We start from the raw sequence: 25,304 nt of genomic DNA, 5'->3' as shown, positions 1-25,304 counted from the left end.
CACCGCTCCGGCGGAGTTTTCGCCTGGTGACAGCCCGGAAGAGCACGCTTGGCCTTGAGCGTGTTTGTGGAAAGAATGAGAAGTCACTAGCGAGGTGAGAGAAGAAAAGCTGCTCAGGCTGGAGAAGAGAACGCTCAGGGAAACCTTGTTGTAGCCCTTCGTTATGCAAAGGGGGCTTGTAAGGAAGTTGGGGAGAGACTTGCTACCAGGGCCTGCAGGAAGAAATGTTTCGCCACGAGGGCGGCGAGGCCCTGGCCCAGGCCAGGAGGAGCTGTGGGTGCCCCGTCCCTGGCAGCGCCCAGGGCCGGGCTGGATGGGGTTTGGGCACCCTCATCTGGTGAGAGGTGTCCCTGCCCATGGCAGGGGCTGCAAATTGATAGTCTTTAAGGCCCCTTCCAACCCAAACCATTCCATGAAGTTATGAAAATTGTGCTAAAGAAAGGCTGATATGGTCAGAGAGGTTGGTAAAACCCGATGACTTTCCAGAAGAATAATCCTGGTAAGTCTTCCTCGATTTTGCAGTAAGAAGGATGAGGAACTTAGCTGTGGTGCCAGCTGATGAGAAAGCACCTGCATGTGCGCTGCAGTACAATCATTTGGACACATTTGCCGTCTGCATGAACCAGAGCTGTGTAATCTGTCACAGTAGGGCCCGAAGCAGAAGCTGCAGCAAGACAACCGATACAGGATAGTTACGAGGACAGAGTCTCAGTTAATCGTCACAGACTTTCCTAGGAATACAAGAATGACTGAATGATGCTACATCAGAGAAGCAGCTGTCTTCATCCAGTGTTGTCACCAGGGACCAGTACCAGTTTCAGAGCGCAAGAAGCTGGGCTACAGGTATTACTCATGACCCTCAAAAGATCATTTCAAACAAAACAAGGTGCATCCACTTATGCCCCAAATTAACATAGATTCCTGTGGAACCTGCAAATTATACAGAGCTATTATACACATGATTTCTCACCAGTCACCTCACCATCTTAACCGAGCCAAAAGCACCATCCAATCTGTTTTCTTGGCTGGCTGGCTTAAGGGATAGAATCCTGGAACAAGTTTTAGCCGTGCTTCTATTTGTGCACAATTTTCCTAGCTGATAATAAGCCACAATACTTTAGAGCATGGTTTCAGGAAGATAGCTTAGGCACTGAATTATTGTTGTTGTTGTTTTCCATTTATAGATACCAGACAAAGCATGTACTTGTATCATTACAAAGGTAAGATTTACAGAAGGCAGAAGTATACAGTCTTTTAGCCAACCATAATCAAATAAGAAACAGCAATGTGCAACTTGTGGCAAACTGCCATAAACCAATAGTGACAGGGCTTCTTTTTTTTTGGGGGGGGAGGGTGGGGGGTGTGCAGAAATAAGCAAAAGTCCCCTAACAGAGGAGCCAGTGTTTTATCTTAGGGGTCTAGGGGAAACTGCACAACATGAAGTAATCAGCATTCTAGGTCAACCACAAGGTCTTCTTACCTCTCTGTATCTTAAGTATCTTACCTCTCTGTGTTCTTACCCCTTTGGAAGATAAACAGTGATGGGACTGATGACTTCTCTTGCTTAAAATATTAATTGTATTCCTGTGAATCTTTTCTGTTTTGCTTTGTGTGGCCAGACTGATTTTTTTTTATAGGTGGAGGAGGTTGAAGGGAAAGCATTACATAAGTGAGCACTGTTCAGAGCAATTCCTCCAGGCACATGGGCTGGGATTAAACCCATGCTTTCCTCAAAAGTTCTGAGTTGTCCCTCTTCCTTTCCCCTCTCTCTATACTCTTCCCAAACATATGTGCACAACATGTGGGAGATAATGCAACAATGTACGTCCACAGTCATGAGGCTGTTTTTTAATATTGGATTCTGGGTATCGGGGACTCCATGTGCGTGTGTGTACATGCGTCACAGTGAGGAAATGCGATTTTGCCTGCTGCTTTTTCCACCAGCTGCTGGAAACAGAGAGGTTCCAGCATCCCCCTGAACTCTGAGCTGCCTCCCTCCCCTTTTTCTTTCCCCCAAAACAATTAAATCATGACCAGTTAATCATCTTCAGCTCACATGCCTACCTTGCTCTCTCCGTTGCTGGCGTGGGGTGGGCAGCAGGGCAGCGTTGGCTCCTTCCCCAGGACACGAGCAGGACTGGGAACCCTGCCCAAGGCCACCGCTGTCAGCGTGGCCCAGCAAGGCACAGCTCACAGTTGGAAGGAGGACAGGTGGTGGTCCAGAGCCACAGGGCTCTCCTGCGTCTCTCCTTTCCTGTTGCCTGGTCCCCTGCTTACTGAGACATGGCTCTGGGCTCTTGCAGGGACTGAGCACTCCCCTCAGCAATCCTGACAGGGAAAAAACAGAAGGATTTCTTGATAGCATAGCATCATTATACCACTTTTCATTCATTTAATGCAATTACTTACACAATTTGAGACAAGGAAATGAGTGTGTAGGGGGGAAATGTATCAGCTAATGTGATTCATTAGTAACGGTGGGTGAAATACGTCCATGCACAGCGGCAAGGATGAGGTGGCTTGAACAGGTCTTCAATGATTAGGTGGGTGCTGGTGCTCAACATAAGGTAAATGCTGTCCACCACTATTAGAAAACCATAAGTTAGTCTGGAACAGCTCAAACACCACAAAGGCAATCCTGATTCCCAGTTCCTGCTTCTGGACCAATTTTTGGCACTACTTCATCTACAAGATATGGTTGGCACAAGCACAAATAGCGTGGGCTGGACATGAATGAATTCTGCCTGGAAATAAGAAGCAGGCTTTCAACGATTAGATTAGATTGTAGCAGAGAATAATAGCAGGAGAAATACCCTTAACTCCTTTAAGATATGAGTGTTCAGATGTGCTCAGAGGGCTCTGTTGCACTTTATGGTCTCATGTCCAGTCACAATGCCAACTGGAAATTGAGCAATGCAACAGCAATGTGCCAAACTCAAAGTATGCCATCCACCTTTCATTTAAAGCTGTTTACTCTACAACTGGATAGAGTCATTCTATTTTATAAGATCCATTTTTTCATAGCCAGTATCTGACAAGTTATTATATGCTCTCACTATCTTAATCATCTGTAACTTTGAATCATGCTTTAGATTGCTTCTATTCAGTTTGCAAAGCGTAGGAATTGAGGACATCTTTCCTATTCTCAGATAAATCATAGCAGCGGGATCAGGGAAACAAAATGTTCTTAAAGATACATAAATCTCCTTCCATGGTTAGGATTTAGAATTCAGGTAATGCTAATTACAGATAAAAATAAACTTGCAAATGCTTTACGTATTTGAAATGATGAAAACAAAGGCCCAAATTGTTGTTTGATCATCAATAACACAGCATAGCAAGAATAGCACTAACGTAACCTTCTCAACAAGAACTTAGCCAAACATCTTTCCACCTTTCCTTCACGTGGAGGATTTAGCCCCCAAATGTAGTTATCGTATCCAGAGCATTTTTAATAGCATGATGAGAGATGAGTCCCAAACCAACCCTCACAGCCAAACTTGGGACACTATGCCATGGACAAGGAGTAAATCAGCTTTCAAGTAAGTTGGCCCTGGGTTGTAACCACCTCCCATTTTATACTCCTGGAAGGTGTGCCCAAACCCTACCAAACAGGTATCACTTACCTCTTTACATGGTAAATAGTGAGAGATGGCATGAGCTGGCCTCTGGCAGACTTATCTTCTTACGGTCATTCTTCCTTTTCTTAAACTAAAACATTCCCGGGCTCCTCTGCCCATGATTTGCATGTAGGTGAAATTCAGTCATCTTTACTGGGAAGGGAGAGACTCTGTACCAGTACAGAAGTCACTAGTGAGCAGCTTGGTAGGAAGGCATATCCATCGACTCTGTATTTGGATATTTTTTTCTCTTGCCTAGCATGTCTTCAGGTTCTCCTTCTAAAGAAAGATTATGTTATGAGCAGCAGAATGCCTTAGAAGGCTTACAGAAAGTGACATTAATGTGAAGTAGAAGACTATTTCCTGTTGAGTGAGGGCACATCTTTTCTTCGCAGAGGATTCAGGACATCAGGCAACTTGCCCTTCGCTACTGGCTCCTGGTTCTCACCATCATGTTCTTCTACAATGGGATCTTCCCCTTTGCCAGGTATTGTTCTATGGCCATATTCCCACTGACTGACACAAGCCTACCTGAGCCCTGCAGACCCCTTGATTTTTAATTGACTGGGAAATATGGGGATAATATGGTTTTTCCTTCCACTCATGAAATGCAGAGAAACATATTTTTAACGCTTAGTTAAAGAATATGAGGGTTCTTTGACCTTTTTTCCCCTTCAAAGACAATCTGAGATGAGGGAGGCTTCTGAAGTAAGGCAAAAATAACTTAAAGGGAAATGATTCATTCAATATATTAAGCTTGGAACACTGCTACAGGAGGAACAGAAGGATTTGGGAGAAGGGGAAGAAACACGTTAATTAAAAAACAGTTCAGAGACATCTCACCTTTGTGCTAGTGTAGCAGACTACATTTAGAGACGGGTGAGGCTTTGGCTTCACAGGCCTCAGGCAGTTCTGTCCTGCAGTTCCAGCATGTTGTCTGCAGTGCTTGGAACAAAGCTGTTTTCAGCAGCCTGGATCTGGAAGTGAGGAAACCTTTGCATCCGAATGCAAGTCTTGGAGACTTCCTTTTTAATACCTTCAGTTGCTTGAGACAAACAAGCAACCTGTTCAACTAAATGAGGACTCCTGTTTCTGTCCTGTGGTTCTGCTTCAGAAAGTCATTTTGCAACTTTATTCCTATTTGTAAAATGTGGATGATGCGGCTTCTATCACGTAATAATTGTGAACTTGTATACTAGCAAAGGCCTGTAGTAAAAAACGTGAAAATTATTTTGGTAGTATTTCATTAGTGAGGTATAGTAGGCCACCCTGAATGGGTGAGGAATCACAGAATCACAGAGTTGTAGGGGTTGGAAGGGACCTTGAAAGATCATCGGGTCCAACCCCCCTGCCAAAGCAGGTTCCTTACAGCAGAATGAAGAAATGTTATCAGCTGTTGTAGCAAATGTAAAATTAAGTTATTAATAGTAAAACAAAGAAATTCAAGAGGGCAAGAATAATCAAGGCCTTGATGAGATGGACTTCCTGTGAGTTGCCTTCTCATTTTAACTGAAAACAGTTACATCTGAAAACAATCCTCATTTTTGCAATTCTGCCTCCTTGCATTCTGTTGCGCAGCAAACGTCAAGGCACTAAATCATGTTTCAAGCGTCTCTTCTGGCAAAATATGCTCTGCTGCTTCCCTGTTGGAAAATAATGGTTTCAAGGCCACTCCTGCTTGATGAATTCTGTTGCAGTAAAACTTCAGGGGACGGTGTTGTTTCATACTTTGATGACAGCACAAGCTATAAAGGCTAGTTATTACTAATAGTAAGTAACAACGCAAAGCCAAACTAGGTTTAAGGAGGTACAGGATCTCTAAATAAACTAGTCTCTCAAAGCTGTTGTGACTGTAAATTCTGTAAAGAATTTGAGTAAGATTTTATGCCATTTTAATGTGTCCCTAGAGAAGGCGAAAGGCTGACTTCCTAAAAATGAAACAAAACCTGGTTTATATAATTTCTGCTTTAACTAGAGATCTTCTTAAAGATGCTAAGAGGCTGTGGGGGAAATCTTGGTTCTTCTAAAACATAGATGTTCAATTTAAATGCTGATCTTTGCTGACAGATTATTTTAAAATATTTTCCTGCTCCTCAGCATTTTCACTCGTGGATTGAGAATGGTTACTTCATGTCTCTTCAAAGAGAAATGCTAAAAAAAAAAAAAAAAAGCCAGGTTTTGGACAGGTGACTGCAAAATTTTTCCTGTGAGCTGTGCTGACATAATTGAACATAAGCAAAACCTTCACCTGCAGTTTTACTCTTTGCTTGCAGAAAAGTCCTGAAAGTAGTGCTTTAAGCTACCAGCATCCCTGTGCTGTGCACCAATTAAAAAGGCAATAGAAACAAATCAACCAATGCTTGGAACTACTATCCAGATTGTATCAAAGTTGCTTACAAGTCCTCTAATTAAAACCCTTTCTATCCATATATTTGTGCTCAGACTTACTTTCCATCAAAATAGCCAGATCAAGAATCCTAGTTATTTAACTTTTTTCTTCCAGTCATTTTATTTTTTTTCAGCAAGTTTATCCAAGATAAATATTCTGGTTACACTCAGCAGGATGCCGCTGATATTGCTGGGGCAGTGTACGACAGCTCCCTTGTTCTCTCTGCAGCAGCTGGCATATTAATTGTGAATATCCAGAAACAGAAATACTTTTTCCTAATTTTTTCAAATGTCTGTTATAACTCCCCCAAGCAGAATTTAGCCTGTTGTTGCTGGACAAGCCGTCCTTTAATTCCTTGCAGCCTGGAAGATGTGCTTCAGTCTGAATGAAATTGTGAGAAATAATGTTAACCTGTGTATATGTAACCCTCTGATCCTTAATTCTGCTGTGGTATCGCCAAACACTGGGAAATGGCTGCACGTTTTGAGAAGTCTGCGACTGGAAAAGCAAGGATCGGGATAAGATTTGCAATTAAATGGGGAAGGACAACCTGCACATAGTCAGCCCACATTTTGTCAAACTCTTCCTTATTTCTCTAACTGTAGAATGGTGTATTTTTCCCCCCCTTTATTAAAACCTACCATTTCACATGAATGCCTAACACTGATTCTCTGGTAAGGGTTTGTCCCAACTCATGAGCTAGGAAATAGCTAGGGCTATTTTCAATAGCTAGAAAATTACACTACTGCCACTCACACCAGCCCGCTTTGCTCAGCTGCTCATTTCAAAGAGAGCACTAGGATCTGTGGGAAGTAAGGATCCCTTGTAAGAGGTTTTCTCTTTGTTTCTTTTACCAGGACCATGTTGGACTGAGAGGCATCTTTGCTGTTAGCTGTGCGGCATTGACCCTGCCAGTCTTCGCTCTCCTGGCATTTACATCTGTTCCTCCACTGGTATCTACCACCTGGCTGGGGATAACTTACTCCTTTGCTGCTGTAAGTTCACAACCCCACTGCTTTAGTTGAGTGTTTTGTGCTGTGATCCTTCCACACCCCGGCTGGCGTATATCACGGCTTTTGTGTGCTGAGGAGCAGGTTTAACAGCTACGGTTTAAAGTCATTGGCTCCCAAGACCCATAGACCTAGGTTAGTAACAAATGCCCAGCAATGAATCAATGTGGAACAAAACTCAAAGCACAGTAAGGGACCATTTGACGTAGCATGAAGCATTAAACTATTTTTATTTTTCCCAGTAGTTTTTCAACCGTATGTACCACCTGAATCTTTTTAGAGTCTTATGAGCTAAGTCATCAGGTCTAACTCCCCTTCAGAAATCCAGTCGTGTTATTCTGGTTTCACACTACATGCGTTGTCCAGGCTGTCTCAAGCTCTGCTTGAAAAGGAGGGATAACAGTCTAGAACCTGCCGTTGGCTGGGAGCGATATATACCAGATTTTTTTTGAAGATAAAGCATAGGTGTTTGTTTAGTAGGAATAAGTCCTCTTAAAACTGATGACCATTTAACACCTTTCAATAACACTTACTTAATTCTTCCTTTCGTCATTCCTACCAGGCTAGTATGTGGTCATCCGTACCTCTTGTGGTCCCTCAAGCAACTTCAGGGACAGCTATGGGGCTTGCAACTTCTGTTCAGATGCTTGGAATTGGTTTTTCAAATCTTGTTGTTGGACACATTGTAGGAACAAAGTCCAGGTGAGAATGCTCCCCCCCCCCCCCCCAACAAGTAAGGGCATCAGCAGTGTGTTAGTGGAATACTACAAACATAAATCAGTGTATTTGCAACCTGATGTTGCAAGAAACTGTAGAGGTGCCTTAAAAGTCTTCAAGTGACTAGTTGTTCCATCTTGTTTTGGCCTTTTCTAGTGAATTAAAGATCCCCCTGTGGCGCTGGCAACAGATGACAATCTTTATGTTGGCAAACACTATTGCACGTATCGTCGTTTCTGTTAGCCTCAGTGTTGTGGACAGGAAACAGGGAAGCATGATAAAAGGCAAAGAATAGCTTTGCATCATCAATTTGCTTTTATTGGTGCCGTAGCTCTTAGGTGTGTGTATAAGTAATTCCCCCTACACAAAAATGGACTGCATAAAAAGGATTATCTACTAAGATATTGCTGCAGTGCATATGAGTCTGACCTAGTATCAAGCTATTTGTGGCTGTGATTCTTTGAAAGGTGAGGGTAAGGGCCTCACCCTAGTTGTGATACATGTTGGCCTGGTTTGGCTGGGATAGAGTAAATTGTCCTCCTAGTGCCTGCTATGGTGCTGTGTTTGGGATTTAGGAGGAGAAGAATATTGGTAACACATTGATGTTTTAGTTGTTGCAGAGCAGTGCTTACACCAAGCCAAGGGCTTCTCAGGTTCTCACATGGCCCTGCCAGCGGGCAGGCTGGGGGTGCAGCAGGAGCTGGGAGGGGACAGACCCAGGACAGCTGACCCCAGCTGGCCAAAGGGGTATTCCATACCATCTGGCGTCATGGTGAACTATTACATGGGGGGCTGGCCGGAGTGGGGAGGGACCACTGCTCAGGGACGGGATGTGCATCGGTCAGCAGGTGGTGATGCATTGTGCATCACTTGCTTTGTACATTTTGTTATTATCATCATTACTATTATTCCCCTTCCTTTTCTGTCCTATTAAACTGTCTTTATCTCAACCCATGAGATTTTATACCCCCCCCCCCCCGAATTCTTTCCCCCATCCCACTGCAGTGGGGGAGATTGGGTGCGTGTGAAGCAAACAGCCGTGTGCTGCTTAGCTGCCTGCCAGGTTAAACCACAACGCACGTACAGGAAGAACAATATACTTTTCATCACTAATTCCTTCTCTGAATTTCTAGGGTGGGACACTGAACAGAACAAGAAAGGGAGCACCTGTGGAGCAGGACGACAGAGACCCTGCAGATACCACCCTGCTCCTTGATGATGAAAGGAGAAACAAAGGCTCTGTCAACTGAACCCGAGCAATCTGAGAACAGTAACAGCTGCCAGACATCACTAATCACTTCAGTTTTAAAGCAGACTTTTAGTCTGCCCGTCTTTAAAGGGAGTCATGGAGGAGACTATCTACAGAAACAGAACGTTTCCACTTCCTCGTACCCGGCACACGAACGAAACATGGCTGCCACGTGGTTCCTAGGCATTGGTACACAGCCAGTGTATAGAGACCTCCACTGGGCACCTTGGGAACTACGCTACAGTAAGTAAATAACACAGCTGAAGCTTGGTCTCGAGCCATTAGGTTCTGTGTATCAGAACTTGCTAAACCAGGTACCTTGAAAGGCCTGTTTTACTTACTGCTCTGCATTAGCACGCATCATTTACAAATTAGATATCCCAAGTAACACCATCATTATTCTTTAGGCAGGAGGTAGAAGACCAGGTAAATCAAAGGGATTAGGTTTGGTACACAAGCGTAGCTTAATTGCATTTTACCTTACAGCAATGCTTCCACAAGCAGTGCCTATTTATTTGCCCACAAAAACATAAAAGGTTTTGATCCAAAATTCTGTCCTTTAAACCAGGGTGCTCTTACGAATGCTAAGGGCTGTTTTACTCAGCCAATTACCCTTTTCACCATGCAAAACTCAAACACTCGCAAAGTGTTTACAAAAGCACAAAGGATGCTTCAAGAATGAAGTAAGCTTTCGCATAGCCAAATATAAGAGATGCTGAAATGAATGCCTTAAATAAATAAATTCTTAAGAGAAAAAGTTCTCTTTAAGTTGCATTTGATATAAATGCTGGTAGACTGAAGGCAATTTAGCCACTGACAACATCCGGTCTTAAGTGGTGGTCACAAGATAAATCCACACATTGAAGCAAAATTTTCTTAAACTGAGTATTCCCACAGATGGAGACTCTACTACTGCTGGGCAACCTGTTCCTATGTTTGAGCACCCTCACAGTTTAAAGAAAAAAAAAAGTTCCTTGTGTTCAGATGGAATTTCATGGTTTTTTTTTTTTTTTTTTCTGCATACTGCCTCATGGCCTGAGAAGACTCTGGCGCCTCCTTCACTGCCTCCCAGCAGGTATTTATGTATATTATTGATGATTTGGATGAGGGAATTGAGTGCACCCTCAGTAAGTTTGCAGATGACGCCAAGTTGGGGGGGAAAGTGTCCATCTGCAGGAGGGCCGAAGGCCCTGCAGAGGGAGCTGGACAGGATGGGTCGATGGGCAGAGGCCAGTGAGATGAGGTTCAACATGGCTAAGTGCCGGGTCCTGCACTTTGGCCACAACAACCCCATGCAGCGCTACAGGCTTGAAGGACAGAGGCTGGAAAGCTGTGCAGAGGAAAAGGATCTAGGGGTGTCAGTCAACACTCACCTGAACATGAGCCAGCAGTGTGCCCAGGTGGCCAAGAAGGCCAATGTTATCCTGGCTTGTGTCAGGAGTAGTGCAGCCAGCAAGGCCAGGGCGGTGATCGTTCCCCTTGTACTCTGCTCTGGGGAGGCCACACCTTGAGCGCTGTGTTCAGTTCTGGGCCCCTCACTGCAAGAAGGACATCGAGGCCCTGGAATGTGTCCAGAGAAGGGCTATGAAGCTGGTGAAGGGCCTGGAACACAGGTCCTGTGAGGAGCGGCTTTCCCTTGGGTCTCAGGGGCATGGGATTCCTGAAAACCAGTCTTACTGGTAAAGACTGAGGCAAGGCAGGCACTCAGAATCTCAGCCTCTTTTATGTCCTTTCTCACCAGGTCTGCCATTCAGCAGCTGGCCCACATTTTCCCTCATCTTCCTTTTATTGTTTATGTACTTGTAGAAGCTCTTCTAGTTGCCCTTCACATCCCTTGCTAGAATCAATTCCACATGGACTTGGGAGGACAGAATTGCTGTCTGAGAGATTAGGAAAGCCAAGCCACCTGCCCCTGCTACCACCTCTTGTACGCGTCTTTTTTATGTCTGAGCCCAGTGAGGAGGTTCTTTCTCATCCAAGGCTTTCTGCTGCCTTTGCTTGATTTCTTGTTTGTTGGGACAGACCCTTATTGAACTTGGAGGAAGTGATCCTTGAATATCAGCCAGCTCTCCTGGATCTCTCTAGGACTGTATCCCAAGGCATTCTTCCAGGAGGATCTTCAAAGAGGTTGAAATCCAGGGTTGTGGCCCTGCTTTTTTTTGCTCTGCTCCCCTCTTAGAATCCTGAACTTCACAATCTCATGGTCACCACACCCAAGGCTGCTTACAAGCATCACCTCCCTGACCAGTTCTTCCCTGCTTATAAGTATCAGGTCCAGGAGAGCACATTGCTTTATTGGCTCCTCAGTCACTTGTGCCCGGAAGCCGTCATCCATGCACACTAGTAATCTCCTAGATTCGAGATCTCGTGCTTGAGGGCTGCAGTATTGCCCTACCAGTCAATATCAGGGTGGTAAAGTCCCCCACGAGGATCAAGGCCTGTGAATTTAGGGCTTCAAAAGCCAAGACAGTACTTGTGAACATGTTGCATACTTTGTACAAAAAGAAATGTCATCTGTCCTCTCCTCAGAATAATACCTGTTTTAAATTGAATAAGCAGTACTAAGGACTTGTTCTTTTACTCTGACAATATTGCAGAAAGCTAGCACTGTTGTTTAGAGCTTTTAAGCAAGCTTCAGTGATTTATCCCTGATGTCCCACTACAGTATTTTCACTCAGCTGCTAAGTCAGACTCTTGCTAGACTGTGGCTTTGAATACTTCTCTTCTGAACACTGTACTATTCTTCAGTGCTCAAATCCTGCTGTTTCCCTTTTTTTTTCCAACTGGAATAACTTAAAGGTATTTTTCCAAATGTGATTATTAAAAAACACATGCAGCATATGCTCAAGCTGGAGGCTTGTCTAGAGAAGACATGTTCCAAAGAGCTGATTTTGTGTCAGTTACTACCAACACCTTACGCAAAAGCGATGACTATCAGTCCAATCAGCCCGGTTGACAGGAAGTCAAGCTGTCTCAGTTTATACACCACATAATTCTGCAGCTAAACTCAGCGGCGTTGTTCTTGTAATGAGTGCTAGAATAGCCACTGGAAGTCCTGCATTCAGTTCCCATGAAGAAGGTCAAAACCATGCCAATTTATTTTCCATCACATTATCTACTTCCCAGTTACTACAGTTTTACTCTAATGTTTTGATGAACCGTTGTGACATACTTTCCTTAAAACCTGCTACTGGTAAGCAGTTCTCCTGAAGATGTAGCCCTGGAAGTCTCCCTGCCTACTGGGTGTCACTGTGAAGCTTTCCTGGGTATTTGTGCATCGCAGCCTGTAACATGAGAACTTCTGCTGGTTGCAGAGGTCTTTGTAGATACCATTTTACAAAGATCACTGGCAAATGCTCTTATAAACCCTTTCATGTAATCTTAAAAAAAAAAAGGGGGGGGGGGGAAGATTTCTAGTGGCCCTTATGTCTGTTGCACCATCTTTGGGTTGGGAGGCTGCTGTTAGAGCCTCTTACAGAGAAGAGCTGTTCCTAAAAGACTGTTCATGTCTTCCTGCTCAGACTAATAAAACTTGAAGCTGACATAACTACAGTAAGGAGGCAGAGAACAAGAAAGAGTACCTGCTCATCTCCATTAGAGTACGTCAGCAGCTTCCTGTCACTCCTGTTTAACTGCTCTTTTCACTAATTACTCCACTGATGACTAGAAAGCCACCTTCACTTTGCCTGTTTTCCTGCTTCTTGTTTGCAGCTACTGTTGAGATGCCAGAGCTAATTTCCAAGACAGGAGTTGCAACTTGAAAGAAGGCAAAGCCAGACTCAGTATCCTATTGCTTTCTGTAGTGTAGTACAGCATACTATCTTGGTTATGACCCTGCTTTATTCCTCCAAGAAAAATAAACAAATAAATGCAAAACCCTAGCCTCAACGTTCTAAACCTTCACCGTTCCCTAAGGGAAGCGATACAGAACTTCAGCAGAGCTTCAAGCAGAAGTTCAACAGGAGATAAGTCAGAGGACTTGAGCAAAATGCTAGGTGGTCAGTTGATTCCCAAACTATGAAGATCCAAGTGCCAATTGAGCACAGTCCTCACTTTGACAGGCAAACAAACTCTTCTCCATCATGCAGTCACATGGATAGCTGAGGTACGTGGACACCCATGCACCAGTATGATATTATACAGCTGTCAACTGCTAGAATTTGTCAGTAATCCTGGAATTAGCAAGGAACATATCACAACAGTTACTCATTTTTAGTGCTTAAATAATTGAATCCATACAACACTACTTTACATGTGCTCTCACTAGACAAGCCCCAGGAATGTACTTTAGATTTTCCAAGTATGAGTAATGTCTATAAATACTTCAAAAACAAATAAGCAGTAACGCCACTTATTTAAAACACCAATAGAGAGGACAATCTTCCTTATCAAGAGCACAAACTATGCTTTTGTTTATCAAAGGTTATACAGTGATGTAGCAGAACAATATCAGGCAATGCTTGCTTAAAACAGAGTGCATAAAAGTCAGTCTTAACAGTGGAAAATATGCACTAATCTGGATTAATCATTTTCACAGGGGATTAGCAGGGATTACACAATGCAGCTGAGTTGTTTGTTAGAACATCACCTTGTACTGTACAGGCACGGTGATGTATTTAGGAACTAAGCAGCAATGCCTAGAATTGTTTTCTCTAATTTGACACTACTTGTCAAAACGTGCAAGTAATCCTTTAACCACTTTTAAGCTTAGTAGCACAGATACCTTAATTTTTCTTCCAAAAATAAGCCAGTAACCTGGATAACGTTCTACCATGTTTAAACTTCAAATTCCCAATTGAGGGGCAAAGCAATGACAATGTGTAGCTGCAAAATGAAACTATAGTATTGTCTACAATATAAAGACAATCCCTTGTTACTAATGCGGTAGGTATCAAGGATATTCACAGGTTCTCACACTAAGCAGATGCTATCCAAAGCATTATGCAGGCTTGAGAGAGAAGTTCTTAACCACAAGCAGCAAAACTCTCAGTGCGGAACAGAATGACTAGAAACAAGTGGTAGGTGAGAGGCTCTGTAGGGTATCACAGTCTGTAACTTATGGCATAAACTCAGACTTAAAACAAGCTGGCTGAGAGGACAGAATGTCCAGCTCACCAGGAACTGGAGTTATAGTTAGCTCCGTTCCGTTGGCAGAGATAATATGGCATAAGAGGAGAGTTCTGCTCTTTGGAAGTGTAGAAATGGGGATGCAACTCCTCCACATGAAGAGCATCCCTGCTTAAGGGGAGTTATGTTATTGTACAAAACATTGAAATATTGAAAACGTGAACATTCAAGCCTATTTACAATATTGTTGAAGAGCATAACAGCATTCCTGCATCATGCAGAACGTGGAATGTTACCCACAGAAATGCAATGATCTGAACAGCCCACCCTTGCTGCTGTCCCTTAGCTCCCAAGATGTGCTTTCTCATGAGCAACCTCAGGTAGGATGTCACATCTCCAAAGAATACTCTCCACTACAGAAGGCCTGAAAACATTTGTGTTATTTCTCCAGTTTCAGATACCAAAATTCAGTGTTATCTACACTGAACTAGACCACCCATTAATTTATAAGAGCAAACATCTACAGCACACAGTGATGTAGCAAAATACAGAGGTTTATTGAGAAGTGCATGATTAATCATCTGATTTCCAATCGCCTTCCGTGGCAGAGAAATGTTATCAAATTTACTTGATAAACTGAAAACAGTTTAAATTCCAAAGAAAAAAAACAAAAATGAACAAAGTAAACACAGTTTAACCAATTTAAGGCCTTGTTGGAAGCTTGTTTAAAAGACAGGCACTGTAGCCAATGCAGTAAAAGATGCCAAGCCTAAGCTCAGTATCAGAGACAGTATCAATTACACCAGACCTTTCAATGCAGAAAACAACTTCTGGTTGACTTTTCTACCTGGTAACCTCTTAAAAGCCTGTAAAGTAGTAGAACAAGACATTGAAGCAGAAGTATCAGACTCAGAGGCAAGACAGCACAGACTCTCAAAAAGCTGCTAGGAAATACATGTTTAGAAGTAACACAAATTGAATACAGGGTTGAAATTTTTTGAAATTAGAATTCCTGCATTGTTCTCCCAGGGGGGCAAAATAACAGGGAGTCCTAAATTTATCTGAGAGGTACAAAGGCATTGTAATTCCTACTTTTCATGATTATTTCTACCCTTAGCACTTCCCATATATTTCATTTTCACAATCGGAAAAGGCAACTAAGTCTTCAAGCAGTCATCCACCACTTCTGACATATACTGAACAGAACAGTCTAATAAGCACCGTAATGACAGAGAGTTTTTAGCACCTGACCCAGAGATAGTCCCCTCTAAGCAGCAGCAGTTTTCAGGGAACCTGGGCTAGTACAGCAGTGGATATACACAGATAAGGCCACTTGTTCTTTGGTGTACCTGAACAACTCCTGTTTTGAATGTCAAATGTAAAAATCACTACTAAATTCACTGAGCCACCTAAGCAACTAATGTTAGCATTCAATTATCAGAACTCTGAACATGAAAGCTAATTCAGAGAATCAATGATGTGAGCTACCCTCCCCAACATATGCTTCTGCAAAAGAAAGAAAAGCACATCTTCCAAATATGATTTAAGATAGCCAGCATGATCAAAAGGTTTGTATTGCTAAAGTCTTTGTTTCTCCAACTAGGATAGTCTACAGTATGTCTCAAAACAACTACAACTGTGGTATGGGGAGAATCCAAGTAGCTTTTCCCCCTTACCAACAGAAATCTGAGTCAGTCAAAGGCAAATCTAAGGCTGACCAAAGACAAGAGAATTCACTAACAGAGTCAACACAGACAAACAAAAAAAAATGCACTGTGGTAAAGACAACAGAACAGTCCTGGTTTCCGCAGTGTACAAAGTAAAAAAAACTGTTGCAGAAACTAAGGCATTTCTGTACAGGTTGGGTTATCAAAGCTGGCTGGCTAGACATCTCAGTATATTTTCTACATTAACTATACATCATAGGTTGCTTCTCCTCAAAGAATACCATGAGGTTATTGTTTGCACCAACATCTTCTCCAGGAAGTGTGCAAGCACTCAACCGAGATGCTTTTAAAGTCTTCTAGAAGCATCTAGAAGAAACAGCACATTGGACTGGTATTACCATTCATCAAGAGCTAGTCAGAGTAATCAGCAGATTACTGAAGGCAGCAGAAATGCCTGAATATTCTGAGGAGGGGAACGCTAAGATACTTATTAACATATGATGACTTATGAGAGCATAAAAGACTTTCAGCATGTTTTGTCCTTGTATCCACAAACATGTACTGTTCGGTAAGAAAGGAGAAAAAAAGAACCAAAGACTACAGACACTCAAGAACACAGTAGCACTAGTTGTTCCAGTTGAACGTATTTACATTAAAGTGACTGCAGGTCAACTCATACTGTGAATCTGTCCTGTTGCCTAGAGAAAAGCACAGCCTACCTGCTGTGCTTCAGAATATTCCAGATGTGACCCCTGGGTCCCTACCCATTCACAATCTTTTACATGTTGACTGTATGGAAAAGCCTGACTCCACAAGAGTGTCCTGAGCCACTGGCAAGCTAAGAACCTAAGGGCCTGATGAACTCCCCACAAAGTAGCACTGCTCTTTCACAAAGTTACACTAATGTCCCCCCCTGCCACCCACCCAGGCAGGCAGTCCATACTCATGTCTTCTGCAGGGCACCCTTACCCTCCCCAGCCCTCCCTCCCCAAATCATCAGGTTTCCTTTCCACACACTTTGGCATAACCCTCATCCATCTGCCTAAGAACCTATCCACAAACAATAGTCCATAAACTGACCTCACAACCACAGACAAGACTTTCTGTGCAGACTCCGTTAGTGAAAGTGAACAGATGACCCTAATAGAACGCAATGCTGGATTTTCCACCCGGGGGATTGAGAACTTTGTTGTGAGAGCGTGGTCTTGGCCCTAATCTGGGCTCATGATTGTCTATCTTGGGTTCTGGCTCCTTGCATCGCTCCTCTTTGCCCAGATCTTTTTTCTCACCACCGTCTTCCAGCTGTGGTTTGTTGTTTTCTGCAGCTGAACAATAAGAAAAAAAAGGATTAGACCAACTAGCAGACTGTAGCGAACAATACATTTTTTGCACACATCATCTTGACTAGGCTGCATTTTTTCCCCATGGCTCCCATCCACAGTACACTACGGATATGGTTTATACCTATTCATTCTTTCCTGAAAGAAACAGGTACTGAAGAAGAATTTCACTTCTGTAATAACTCCTCTCTTGCTTCAGCAATCTTTCTAAGAAAGCCACGTAGGCTAAGCAATGTACCTTCAGAATTACTTTGGCAGTGTCAGACAATTAAGAGATTCACCAATCAATCCTTTCATACTGCTTGAAAGCAGCGCTCCCATCATTCTGTAACAGTAATTAGCAGAGTACATTTTGTCAGTCAGCTATTTGTTACTTACAACTAGAGAAGGCCAAGACTACACGCTTAAAGGAAGCAATCTGACAGATACATATGGAATCTGTATATATAGAAAAACGTCCTACCTATAGTATCAAGTAAAGTATACATGCAAGCTATATACACATTATCAAGGCTTGTGAATGGGGTGTTATCAGTAAGAGGAAGAAAACAATTTCCATGAAGTCACATGACTCAGTTTTTGACTAAGAGAAGGAAAACCTCTGTTATATAATGCTAAGCTTTAGCCTTGTTTTTAAGAGGAAAACATAAGAAACTGTTCCTCAGATCATGTCATCTCAAGAACAGCAGAGAGTTTCTGTTGCTGACCTTCTGGCTTCTTTGGTGTTTCATCTTCCTTCAAGACAATGTGATCCTGCAATGAAACCAAAAACTGTCTTAGTATATCACCATTCTCAAACAGCAACTCTGTCACAAGATCTTTTAGAAGTTTTTCCTTTGTTTCTTATCAAAGTTCATACATTTATTATGGTAAAAGCTGACAACTGCAGACACTCTTCTGCACATTCATCTCTTCTGCACTCTTCAGCCCTTCATCCCCCTCCACCACTTCATAATCCCAGAAGAAATTCTAGAGTTTAGTTCTATTAGTGGACTCCTACATTACATTCAGGTGCACATCTCAGATGATTCATTGAAACAGATGAACACACTATGCTAATTCATTAGATACTTAAAACTTTATCTGTGATAAGCAGTTCAGTCCAAAGGCATGGAATTACCATTCTTGACAAGTATGTAATACCATCCAAGAGAAGTTAAGACAACTTAGAACAACTAGAACACAAGCAGCCCTTCAGCACCCAAATTGACGTTTGGCAATTACTGTTGTAGGTGAGTAGCAATAGAGACCCAAACAGTGAGGTAATTAACAAAGCCTTTTAAAACCACTTTCCCGATAACGTTAATTGTCAGAAATACAAAACGATAATGCAGAAAAGCTTTCATGTTTTCCCCACCCACGAAATTCAACTTGCAGTAATTGTTGCAAATATGCTACCTCCTTTCCATCCCTGTATCTCCCACAACTTTAATGCTCTAGTTAAATTCCAAGGAGTTTCCAAAGTTCTGTCCTCCCTTTAGTCAGGAAATCACAGGAATTAAAATTTTACATTACAAAAAAAAAAAAAAGACCAGCCCCATAAAGGGGTACAGAGGAACAAAACACAGCCCTTTGCTACTCCAACAGTGCTACTTCCAACAAAATCTAGCTTCCACAGCCTTTTTCCCCCTCCTTTTCTTATGACTCAACCCCTCCCAAATAAACTTGGGAGCACGCATAAAAAGTTAGGCAAAAGCCCACTACCCGTACCTTCAAATTTAGGAGGGAAAATTGAAAAAAAATAGTTAAATTTGTGCAATCTTTTCTTCCTAAGGTTCCAAGAAAAATGAGACTACTACTATTTCTTCAGCATAAAGAGTGTCAGCTGCATTTCATAGGATGCTAGGTTTCCATGGTACCTCACATACGAAAAACACTGCCAACATGGCAATTACTCCTTTAACAGTATCTACTTCGCATAAGGCAACAGTTGTAAATCCAAATATAGGGCTTTTGAACAGACAAATCAACTGACTGTAACTGGGAATGTTTCCTCCTTTTTTTCCAAAGCCAGATTTGGTCACAACTTTCCAACTCGTACATATCCCAGCTTTAAGACCAACCAATGATACCCGATACAGTAAGATACACTTGTCTGACATCACAAGATCAATCACATGCTAGACCTGAAACTCAAAGTTGATCATCAGTGTTGATCACTTAAGCTTAATCATCTCCTGCTGAAGTTTGTTCATGTTGAACGTTGATGCATATATTTGAGAGAGGTGAAGACAACAGCAAGGTCACAGGACGATTTTGACTGTAGTTCACTGGTGTACACTGGCTTTCCAGAGTGGGTGTCAACATCACCTCTGCCAAACTGCACAGTATAGAGAAATCTTCTACCCATCTTAAAATACCTCTTGGCTGTGTGCCCAGAACTCCATCTGTACCTCACTTGTAAGATGATCAAAGGATTCAAAAGCACTATTTAAAAAAAAAAAAATACACTTCTGCAGTGTAATTAACAGTTTTACTACAAACCACAGGGCATAGTGAGAATCAATATACCAAAGCTGATAATGTATAAAGAGATTTCAGGAATAAGTGCCTAATTTGAGATTACCCCATTCATAATTTAGGTTCGTCATTTAAAAAAAATGCAGGCATTGCTGTGTTGGTAACAAGACTATAAGATGACTCACCGAGCTTCTTGGCTCAACAGTGAAAATTGTACAAATACCTTAGGCTTGTTTGGGTGTGCTCGCACAACACTGGTAGATACTGGAGACCCAAAGATATCACTTGTCTTCCCACCAGGTGGATTCATACGCGGACGAGGCTGAGCAGTACCAGAATCCTCAAAAATACCACTTTCTTTTCCCCCTGAAAGGTAATTGTTACATTTTTTTCCAGATGACTTAGATTTACCACGTTATATAAAAAAAATGCAAGAATTCAGACTTCTAGACCCCTGCTATCTAGAGATATCTTGCCTGAAGATATTGGTTGAAATCCCTTGTTACAAGAACTCAGTAGAGAGTCTCAGATTTCACAGCTGTACTCATTGCAGCTAACTGATGATAGAACTCTAGAACAGAAGCAGCTTCATCATTTCCTAGGCCCCCATTTTACAAAATGTACTCATTTTGTAAAGAAACATAACATCAGATAAATATTGTTGTACAATAGTAACGTGAAACCACTTCTGCTTTGCAATTCAGAGCCCAATCATGCTGCAAGAAGAGACTGCACTTACCTGGAGGGTTTGTTCTTTTTGGAAAATTTTGGGGTTCTTCTGATGCTCCAAAGATATTGGATGCCATCCGGTGTGGCCTGCTGGAAGAAGAAACTTCTTCTGTACTCCCGAAGAGATTACTGGACCCTCCTCCAGGAGGCTTCAATACCCTACATCACAGAATGAGAGAAGCAAGAGATGGAAGTGTTTGAAATGTACAACGTTCAACATATTTAATGCCCCCTTCGCATTCCCCCTTGTATGTTATGATTGACTATTCTGATTTGAACTTACTTCAGGTAAATCTGTTAAGTCCGTGAAGCATCTACTTTTGAGAAGATGCCCTAATAAAATATTCCCAAAATATTACCAGCCTCCTAGTCAGTCAACTTGACTGTTATCTGCTATTACTTGGAATGGTCACAGCAGTGCTACCAGAACGAATGTCTATGCTATCTGTGGTCTTCCAGACACAACACAAAAATACTTATGTCTGATTGGTATTTTAAAAAAACCACTACAGTGTCAGACTACGTTAAATTACATACATTGATTTTGCATCTGACGTAATTCAAACACATCAATTTATAAATAAATTCAGATATTTCCTAACTACTAAATATTTGCTAGTTTCAACCATCAGTTATCATATCAGATGCTGGAGAGTTTGGAATGGAAGTCAAAAGTGTGAGAAGCTGAATTTTTAGCTGCCAAGATGCACAGCCGTTAAGATCAGAGCTCCGTACCACAGGTATATCAAATGGATCCTATTAAAAACTGGAGATTGCAATAGAATTAGACCAACTTCTTGAAAACCTACTAAAAGTCATGCTTGCCATCAAGTAATAAGTCTCCAGTTAATACCTATGCCTTGTTAAGGGACTTCAAGTCCTCTCCTGAAAAGGAACTGAACCATTACCTGAGAGTAGTGTAAACAGAATTAATTGAAGAATTCACAGAAGTATGGCAAAGCAATGAACATCTAGGTATCAAAAACAACCTTCACAGTCATAGCTACTTGACCAACTACGTGAAATCTTAGCAGCTGAGCAATACAGTAGCTGAATTACACCTCTTCTCACCTCAAAACCAGATCTGGAACCTAAGCTCACCTTTCCTCTAATACAATGGGAACAATTATAAGTTACAGTTACAATTATAAGTCTTGATTATTTGATTAGCAAGCCGAATAAAACATGAAAATAAAGCCAAAACCAATTGTTAGTCTTACGTCGCCCTCCCATTTTTATCACAGCATACATCCTAAAAAACCCTACTCCTGCAATGAGCAAGCTGGAAGAATCATTTGCGGTGCTCAGGAGGCCCTTTCAAATCAGCACAGTCAGCGTCCCTTTCTCCTAGCATCACCCAGAAAAAATGTTGGAACCCCACAGACATTAACTGGATTTCCCTCCTCGATTTCTAAAGCTTCCAACTACTAGCACCCTTCCAATTATTCCATAACAAAATAAACATTCAAGCGACAGCAATACCAAGTCCATAGAACTCTAAATAATGCTGATTCAGATAACTAAGACATTCAGAGGAACTACCAAAAATAACCTAGAAGTATAGCAACGAACTCTTCCCCCTTCTGGTTTCAAAGACGTGACAGGGTTTTGCACTCCTTCACTTCAGCCAAAAGCCAGGGAGAATACAAAGTTATTTTGTTTCCGCACAGACTCTAGGGCAGTGCTGGCCTCCTCACACTGCCAAGTTCCACTTGCTTCTAGATCAGAGTGAGACGGCCAGGTCTCCCACACCAAGTAATAAAATAAGATTTACTCCGTGAATCCTATCAACAAGAAACAGCTCAAACTTGATATGCCAGTGTGAGCTGCTTCAGCAGAGTAAAGGACATCACAAAGTGGTAGCGATTGGAAGGGACCTTGAAAGCTCATCCAGTCCAATCCCCCTAGCGGAGCAGGAACACCTCGATCAGGCCACACAGGAACACATCCAGGCGGGTTTTGAATGTCTCCAGAAAAGGAGACCTCACAACCCCCCTGGGCGGCCTGCTCCAGTGCTCTGTCACCCTCACCCTGAAGAAGTTTCTTCCCATATTTAAGGGGAACCTCCTATGTTCCAGCTTGCACCCATCGCTCCTTGTCCTATCATTAGATGTCACTGAGACAAGCCTGGCTCCATCCTCCTGACGCTCGTCCTTTACATATTTATAAACATTAACGAGGTCTCCCCTCAATCTCCTCCAAGCTAGAGAGACCCAGCTCCCTCAGCCCTTCCTCGTAAGGGAGGTGCTCCACTCCCTTAATCATCCTCGTGGCTCGGCACTGGACTCTCTCAAGCAGACGAATTCAACATACACTTTATAGTCATTTTAGTTTATATTTCTATTATACCAGTTTGCATAGCAATACTTTTTGTGCCTCATAGCCAGAGAATTTGGATCTTTTCTCTTTCAGCGGTAGGGGAGCAGACAGGAAGCTATGGTGTTTTTTTCTCTTCTCTTTTAAACGGTAATTAAAAAAAACTTATTCTGTGCAATCTAAATCTGCCTCTTCCCACCCAACAGACTAGAACTCTGTCAATTCATCTCAAACAGCTAAATTAAGAACCTACCCTGTAAGTTTAAAAGCCTCTACAAATTGCTTTGTTCTCTCCTGGCAGGCTTGAAGAATTTTAATTAGGTTTTGTGGTCTTTTCTGCTACACTCAAACACCCTTGAATTTGAATTTTCTTCCCTAATTAAACCTCTCAGCCAACCTCTGGAAGGGGTGCCAAGACTCAACCATTACTTCAAGACACTGACTAAATAAATATTCTTATATAGATTATACATCTACAATTATATACAACTGAAAGCAGATCAATGAGTTCCTGGTTTCTGGAGAGCTCTAACAAAGCAGGCAGGAGAGGCAGATGCATTGCATGTCAGAGACCCTCGCTGGGCTAACCAGCAGAAGGGCAACCAGAGAGCAGGTGCTAAGGTTTGGAACACCAGCCCCTAAAACAAAGCCCCAAAAGTTGCAGGCCAGCTTCTGCTGTTAGATCAGTACAAATTCCCTGCTCATCAAATAGCTCCCTCATCTTATAAAGAGGCAGCGAGCTTTGTTCAGTCAATTCTCCTATTGAGCTGAACGCTCTGCAGTATTTTTACAATAGCACTGATGGGGAGGATGTGTATTATATTGTTATATTTCCAAGGTGGCTACCAGTTCAGACAATATTGAACATTTTCAGCTCCACAAAGTAGCTGTGAAACCGCTCGTATACTAGATAAACTGCGGACACATGACAGCACGCCATTTTTATAGTGTACATCAACAGCATGATGATAGAAATCTGCCCGGCTTTGTCCTCAAAGCAACAACTCTTAAACATGCAATTTGGTTTTATTTTGGAATAGCAAAACTTTTAAAAAACAAAAAAAAAACTTCATTACGAAAGTTTAACAAAAATAAAACTAGGCAGTTAATTTCTCTCAGCAAACAGAAACAGCAGAACAGTGGGACAGCAGCGCTCGCTATATCGCTGTGCACAATCCCTGGATGACCAAAGACCAATAAATCTTTGCTTAAGGAAGGACCAGAAAATGTTTTGGGAAGAAAACATCCTTTAAAACCCTGCCACGGCTTAAAACCAGAACAAAAGGCGAACTTAAAGCCCCCCCCCCACGACTGCCGAACGCTTCCTTCCCCTCCAAACCCGCGACCACCTCACCGACGGCTGTTACCTCTCCAGCCCCGAGCCAGGAGCACACACGGCCCCATCCGAGCGCAAACACCACGCGGCGGCCTCATTAGGGGAAGGTAATTAAACCGCTCACGCAGGCGTCGGTGCCGGACCCCGTGAGGGCGCCCCGGGCCCGCCCAGCTCCCTCCTCCCGCCCGGGGACGGCGCCGGGCCCCGCTCCGGCCCGGCCGGCCCTCCGTGAGGCGAAGCGAGGCCCCGCGAGCTCACCGCGGCCCCGGCGGCCACCGGACGGTGCCGGGACGCGGCTGGAAGGGCCCTCGGCGGGGCCCCCCCGGCCCTCGGCGCCGCGCCTCAGGCCGCCCCCGCCGCCCTCAGCCCCTCCCGGCCCCGAACAAAGACCCGCCGGGGGCCCCGCGCCGCCGCCCGGCTCCTGCCGCTTCCCCCCCCTCCGCCGCCGCCCCACCTGGAGCTGGGCTTGGCAGCGTCGGCCTCCGGGCCCTGGAACATGGCAGCAGCCGGGCTCCGCAGCGCTCCGCCGCGCCTCACCGGGGAGCAGGTAGAGCCGGCCGCCCCGCCCCCGCCCCGCCGTTGGTTGATCCGGCTGCCCATCACGGGGATCCGCCTATCGGACGCGGTTCGCCCCCTCGGGGTCCCGCCTGTCCGGTGAGCCTCACGGCGGGAGGGAAGATTGAAAAGGGCCCGCGCCGTCCCTCGCCCTGGCTTGCTCCCATTGGAGGCGCTGCACGTCCGTTAGGGGGAACCGGCAGAGGGATTGGTTGGGAGGAAGGAAGGGCGGGGAGAGCGGAGGGAGGAGGCTTAAAAGGGCAGGAGGGCGGCGGCCGGCCCCGGGCGGGGCCGCTGCGCGTGGCGGTGCTCGGAAGGTCCCCGGGGCGCGTGAGGGGTGCGCCGGGCGGCGCTGCTGGGGGCGTTCGGGCCCTTCCACCGAGCGCGCCGCCCCTCGGGGATCATGGAATATCCCGAGCTGGAAGGGACCCATAAGGATCATGGAGTCCAACTCCTGGCACCGCACAGGTCTGCCCAAAAATTCAGACCATGTCACTAAGTGCACAGTCCAAACGCTTCTTAAACTCCAACAGGCTTGGTGCCGTGACTGCGTCCCTTCACCCTCTCAGTGAAGAACCTTTTCCTTATATCCACCCTGAACCTCCCCTGCCTCAGCTTGACACCATTCCCGTGGGTCCTATCACTGGTGACCAAGGAGAACAGATCGGCGCCTGCCCCTCCACTCCCCCTCGTGAGGAAGCTGCAGGCCGCAATGAGGTCTCCCCTCAGCCTCCCTTTTTCCAGGCTGAACAGGCCCAGTGACCTCAGCCGCTCCTCATATGTCTTCCCCTCTAGGCCCTTCACCATCTTCATCGCCCTCCTCTGGACACTCTCCAACAGTTTTACACC

General features: G+C 43.8%; 3 protein-coding genes across 3 annotated transcripts in view; 1 reads left to right on the top strand and 2 right to left on the bottom strand.

Annotated features, from left to right (window-relative positions):
• CARHSP1 (calcium regulated heat stable protein 1) overlaps nt 1–2,407 on the bottom strand; it is a 38,868-nt gene extending 36,461 nt beyond the window's left edge. Inside the window, exon 1 of the mRNA XM_083800100.1 lies at nt 2,065–2,407. Within this exon, the coding sequence (XP_083656226.1) occupies nt 2,065–2,392 (328 nt within the window). The 5' untranslated portion in view covers nt 2,393–2,407. The remainder of the gene's footprint in view (nt 1–2,064) is intronic.
• Nucleotides 186–14,726, top strand: LOC310882003 (lysosomal dipeptide transporter MFSD1-like). Its single transcript, XM_083800111.1, has 8 exons — nt 186–843; nt 1,185–1,220; nt 4,016–4,107; nt 6,143–6,254; nt 6,867–7,004; nt 7,582–7,721; nt 7,893–8,004; nt 8,870–14,726. The coding sequence occupies exons 1-8, from the start codon at nt 754–756 to the stop codon at nt 8,984–8,986; spliced, it is 837 nt and encodes a 278-aa protein (XP_083656237.1). The 5' UTR covers nt 186–753; the 3' UTR covers nt 8,987–14,726.
• Nucleotides 14,589–24,496, bottom strand: JPT2 (Jupiter microtubule associated homolog 2). Its single transcript, XM_083800105.1, has 5 exons — nt 24,355–24,496; nt 20,259–20,407; nt 19,743–19,885; nt 17,767–17,812; nt 14,589–17,044 (listed from the first exon to the last, which is right to left on the bottom strand). Exons 1-5 carry the CDS (start codon nt 24,396–24,398, stop codon nt 16,860–16,862), a joined length of 567 nt encoding a protein of 188 aa, XP_083656231.1. The 5' UTR covers nt 24,399–24,496; the 3' UTR covers nt 14,589–16,859.
• Nucleotides 24,497–25,304: the final 808 nt, after the last annotated feature.

The sequence above is a fragment of the Anser anser genome (genome assembly GCF_964211835.1).
Source record: "Anser anser genome assembly, chromosome: 15".
NCBI classification, from domain to species: domain Eukaryota; kingdom Metazoa; phylum Chordata; class Aves; order Anseriformes; family Anatidae; genus Anser; species Anser anser.
The sequence above is the reverse complement of the archived record's forward strand: the minus strand, read 5'-3'. Positions and strand labels throughout refer to the sequence as shown.

What these genes read in the sequence shown, in the direction of transcription:
- LOC310882003 (XM_083800111.1), top strand. Translation starts at nt 754, where the DNA reads ATGATGCTACATCAGAGAAGCAGCTGTCTTCATCCAGTGTTGTCACCA. An exon ending in CAGCAGCTGGCATATTAATT is followed by an intron (nt 6,255 to 6,866) that starts GTGAATATCCAG and finishes TTCTTTTACCAG; the next exon opens with GACCATGTTGGACTGAGAGG. An exon ending in TAACTTACTCCTTTGCTGCT is followed by an intron (nt 7,005 to 7,581) that starts GTAAGTTCACAA and finishes CATTCCTACCAG; the next exon opens with GCTAGTATGTGGTCATCCGT.
- JPT2 (XM_083800105.1), bottom strand. Translation starts at nt 24,398, where the DNA reads ATGTTCCAGGGCCCGGAGGCCGACGCTGCCAAGCCCAGCTCCAG. An exon ending in CACACCCAAACAAGCCTAAG is followed by an intron (nt 17,813 to 19,742) that starts GTATTTGTACAA and finishes GTTTCATTGCAG; the next exon opens with GATCACATTGTCTTGAAGGA. An exon ending in AACACCAAAGAAGCCAGAAG is followed by an intron (nt 17,045 to 17,766) that starts GTCAGCAACAGA and finishes CTTATTGTTCAG; the next exon opens with CTGCAGAAAACAACAAACCA.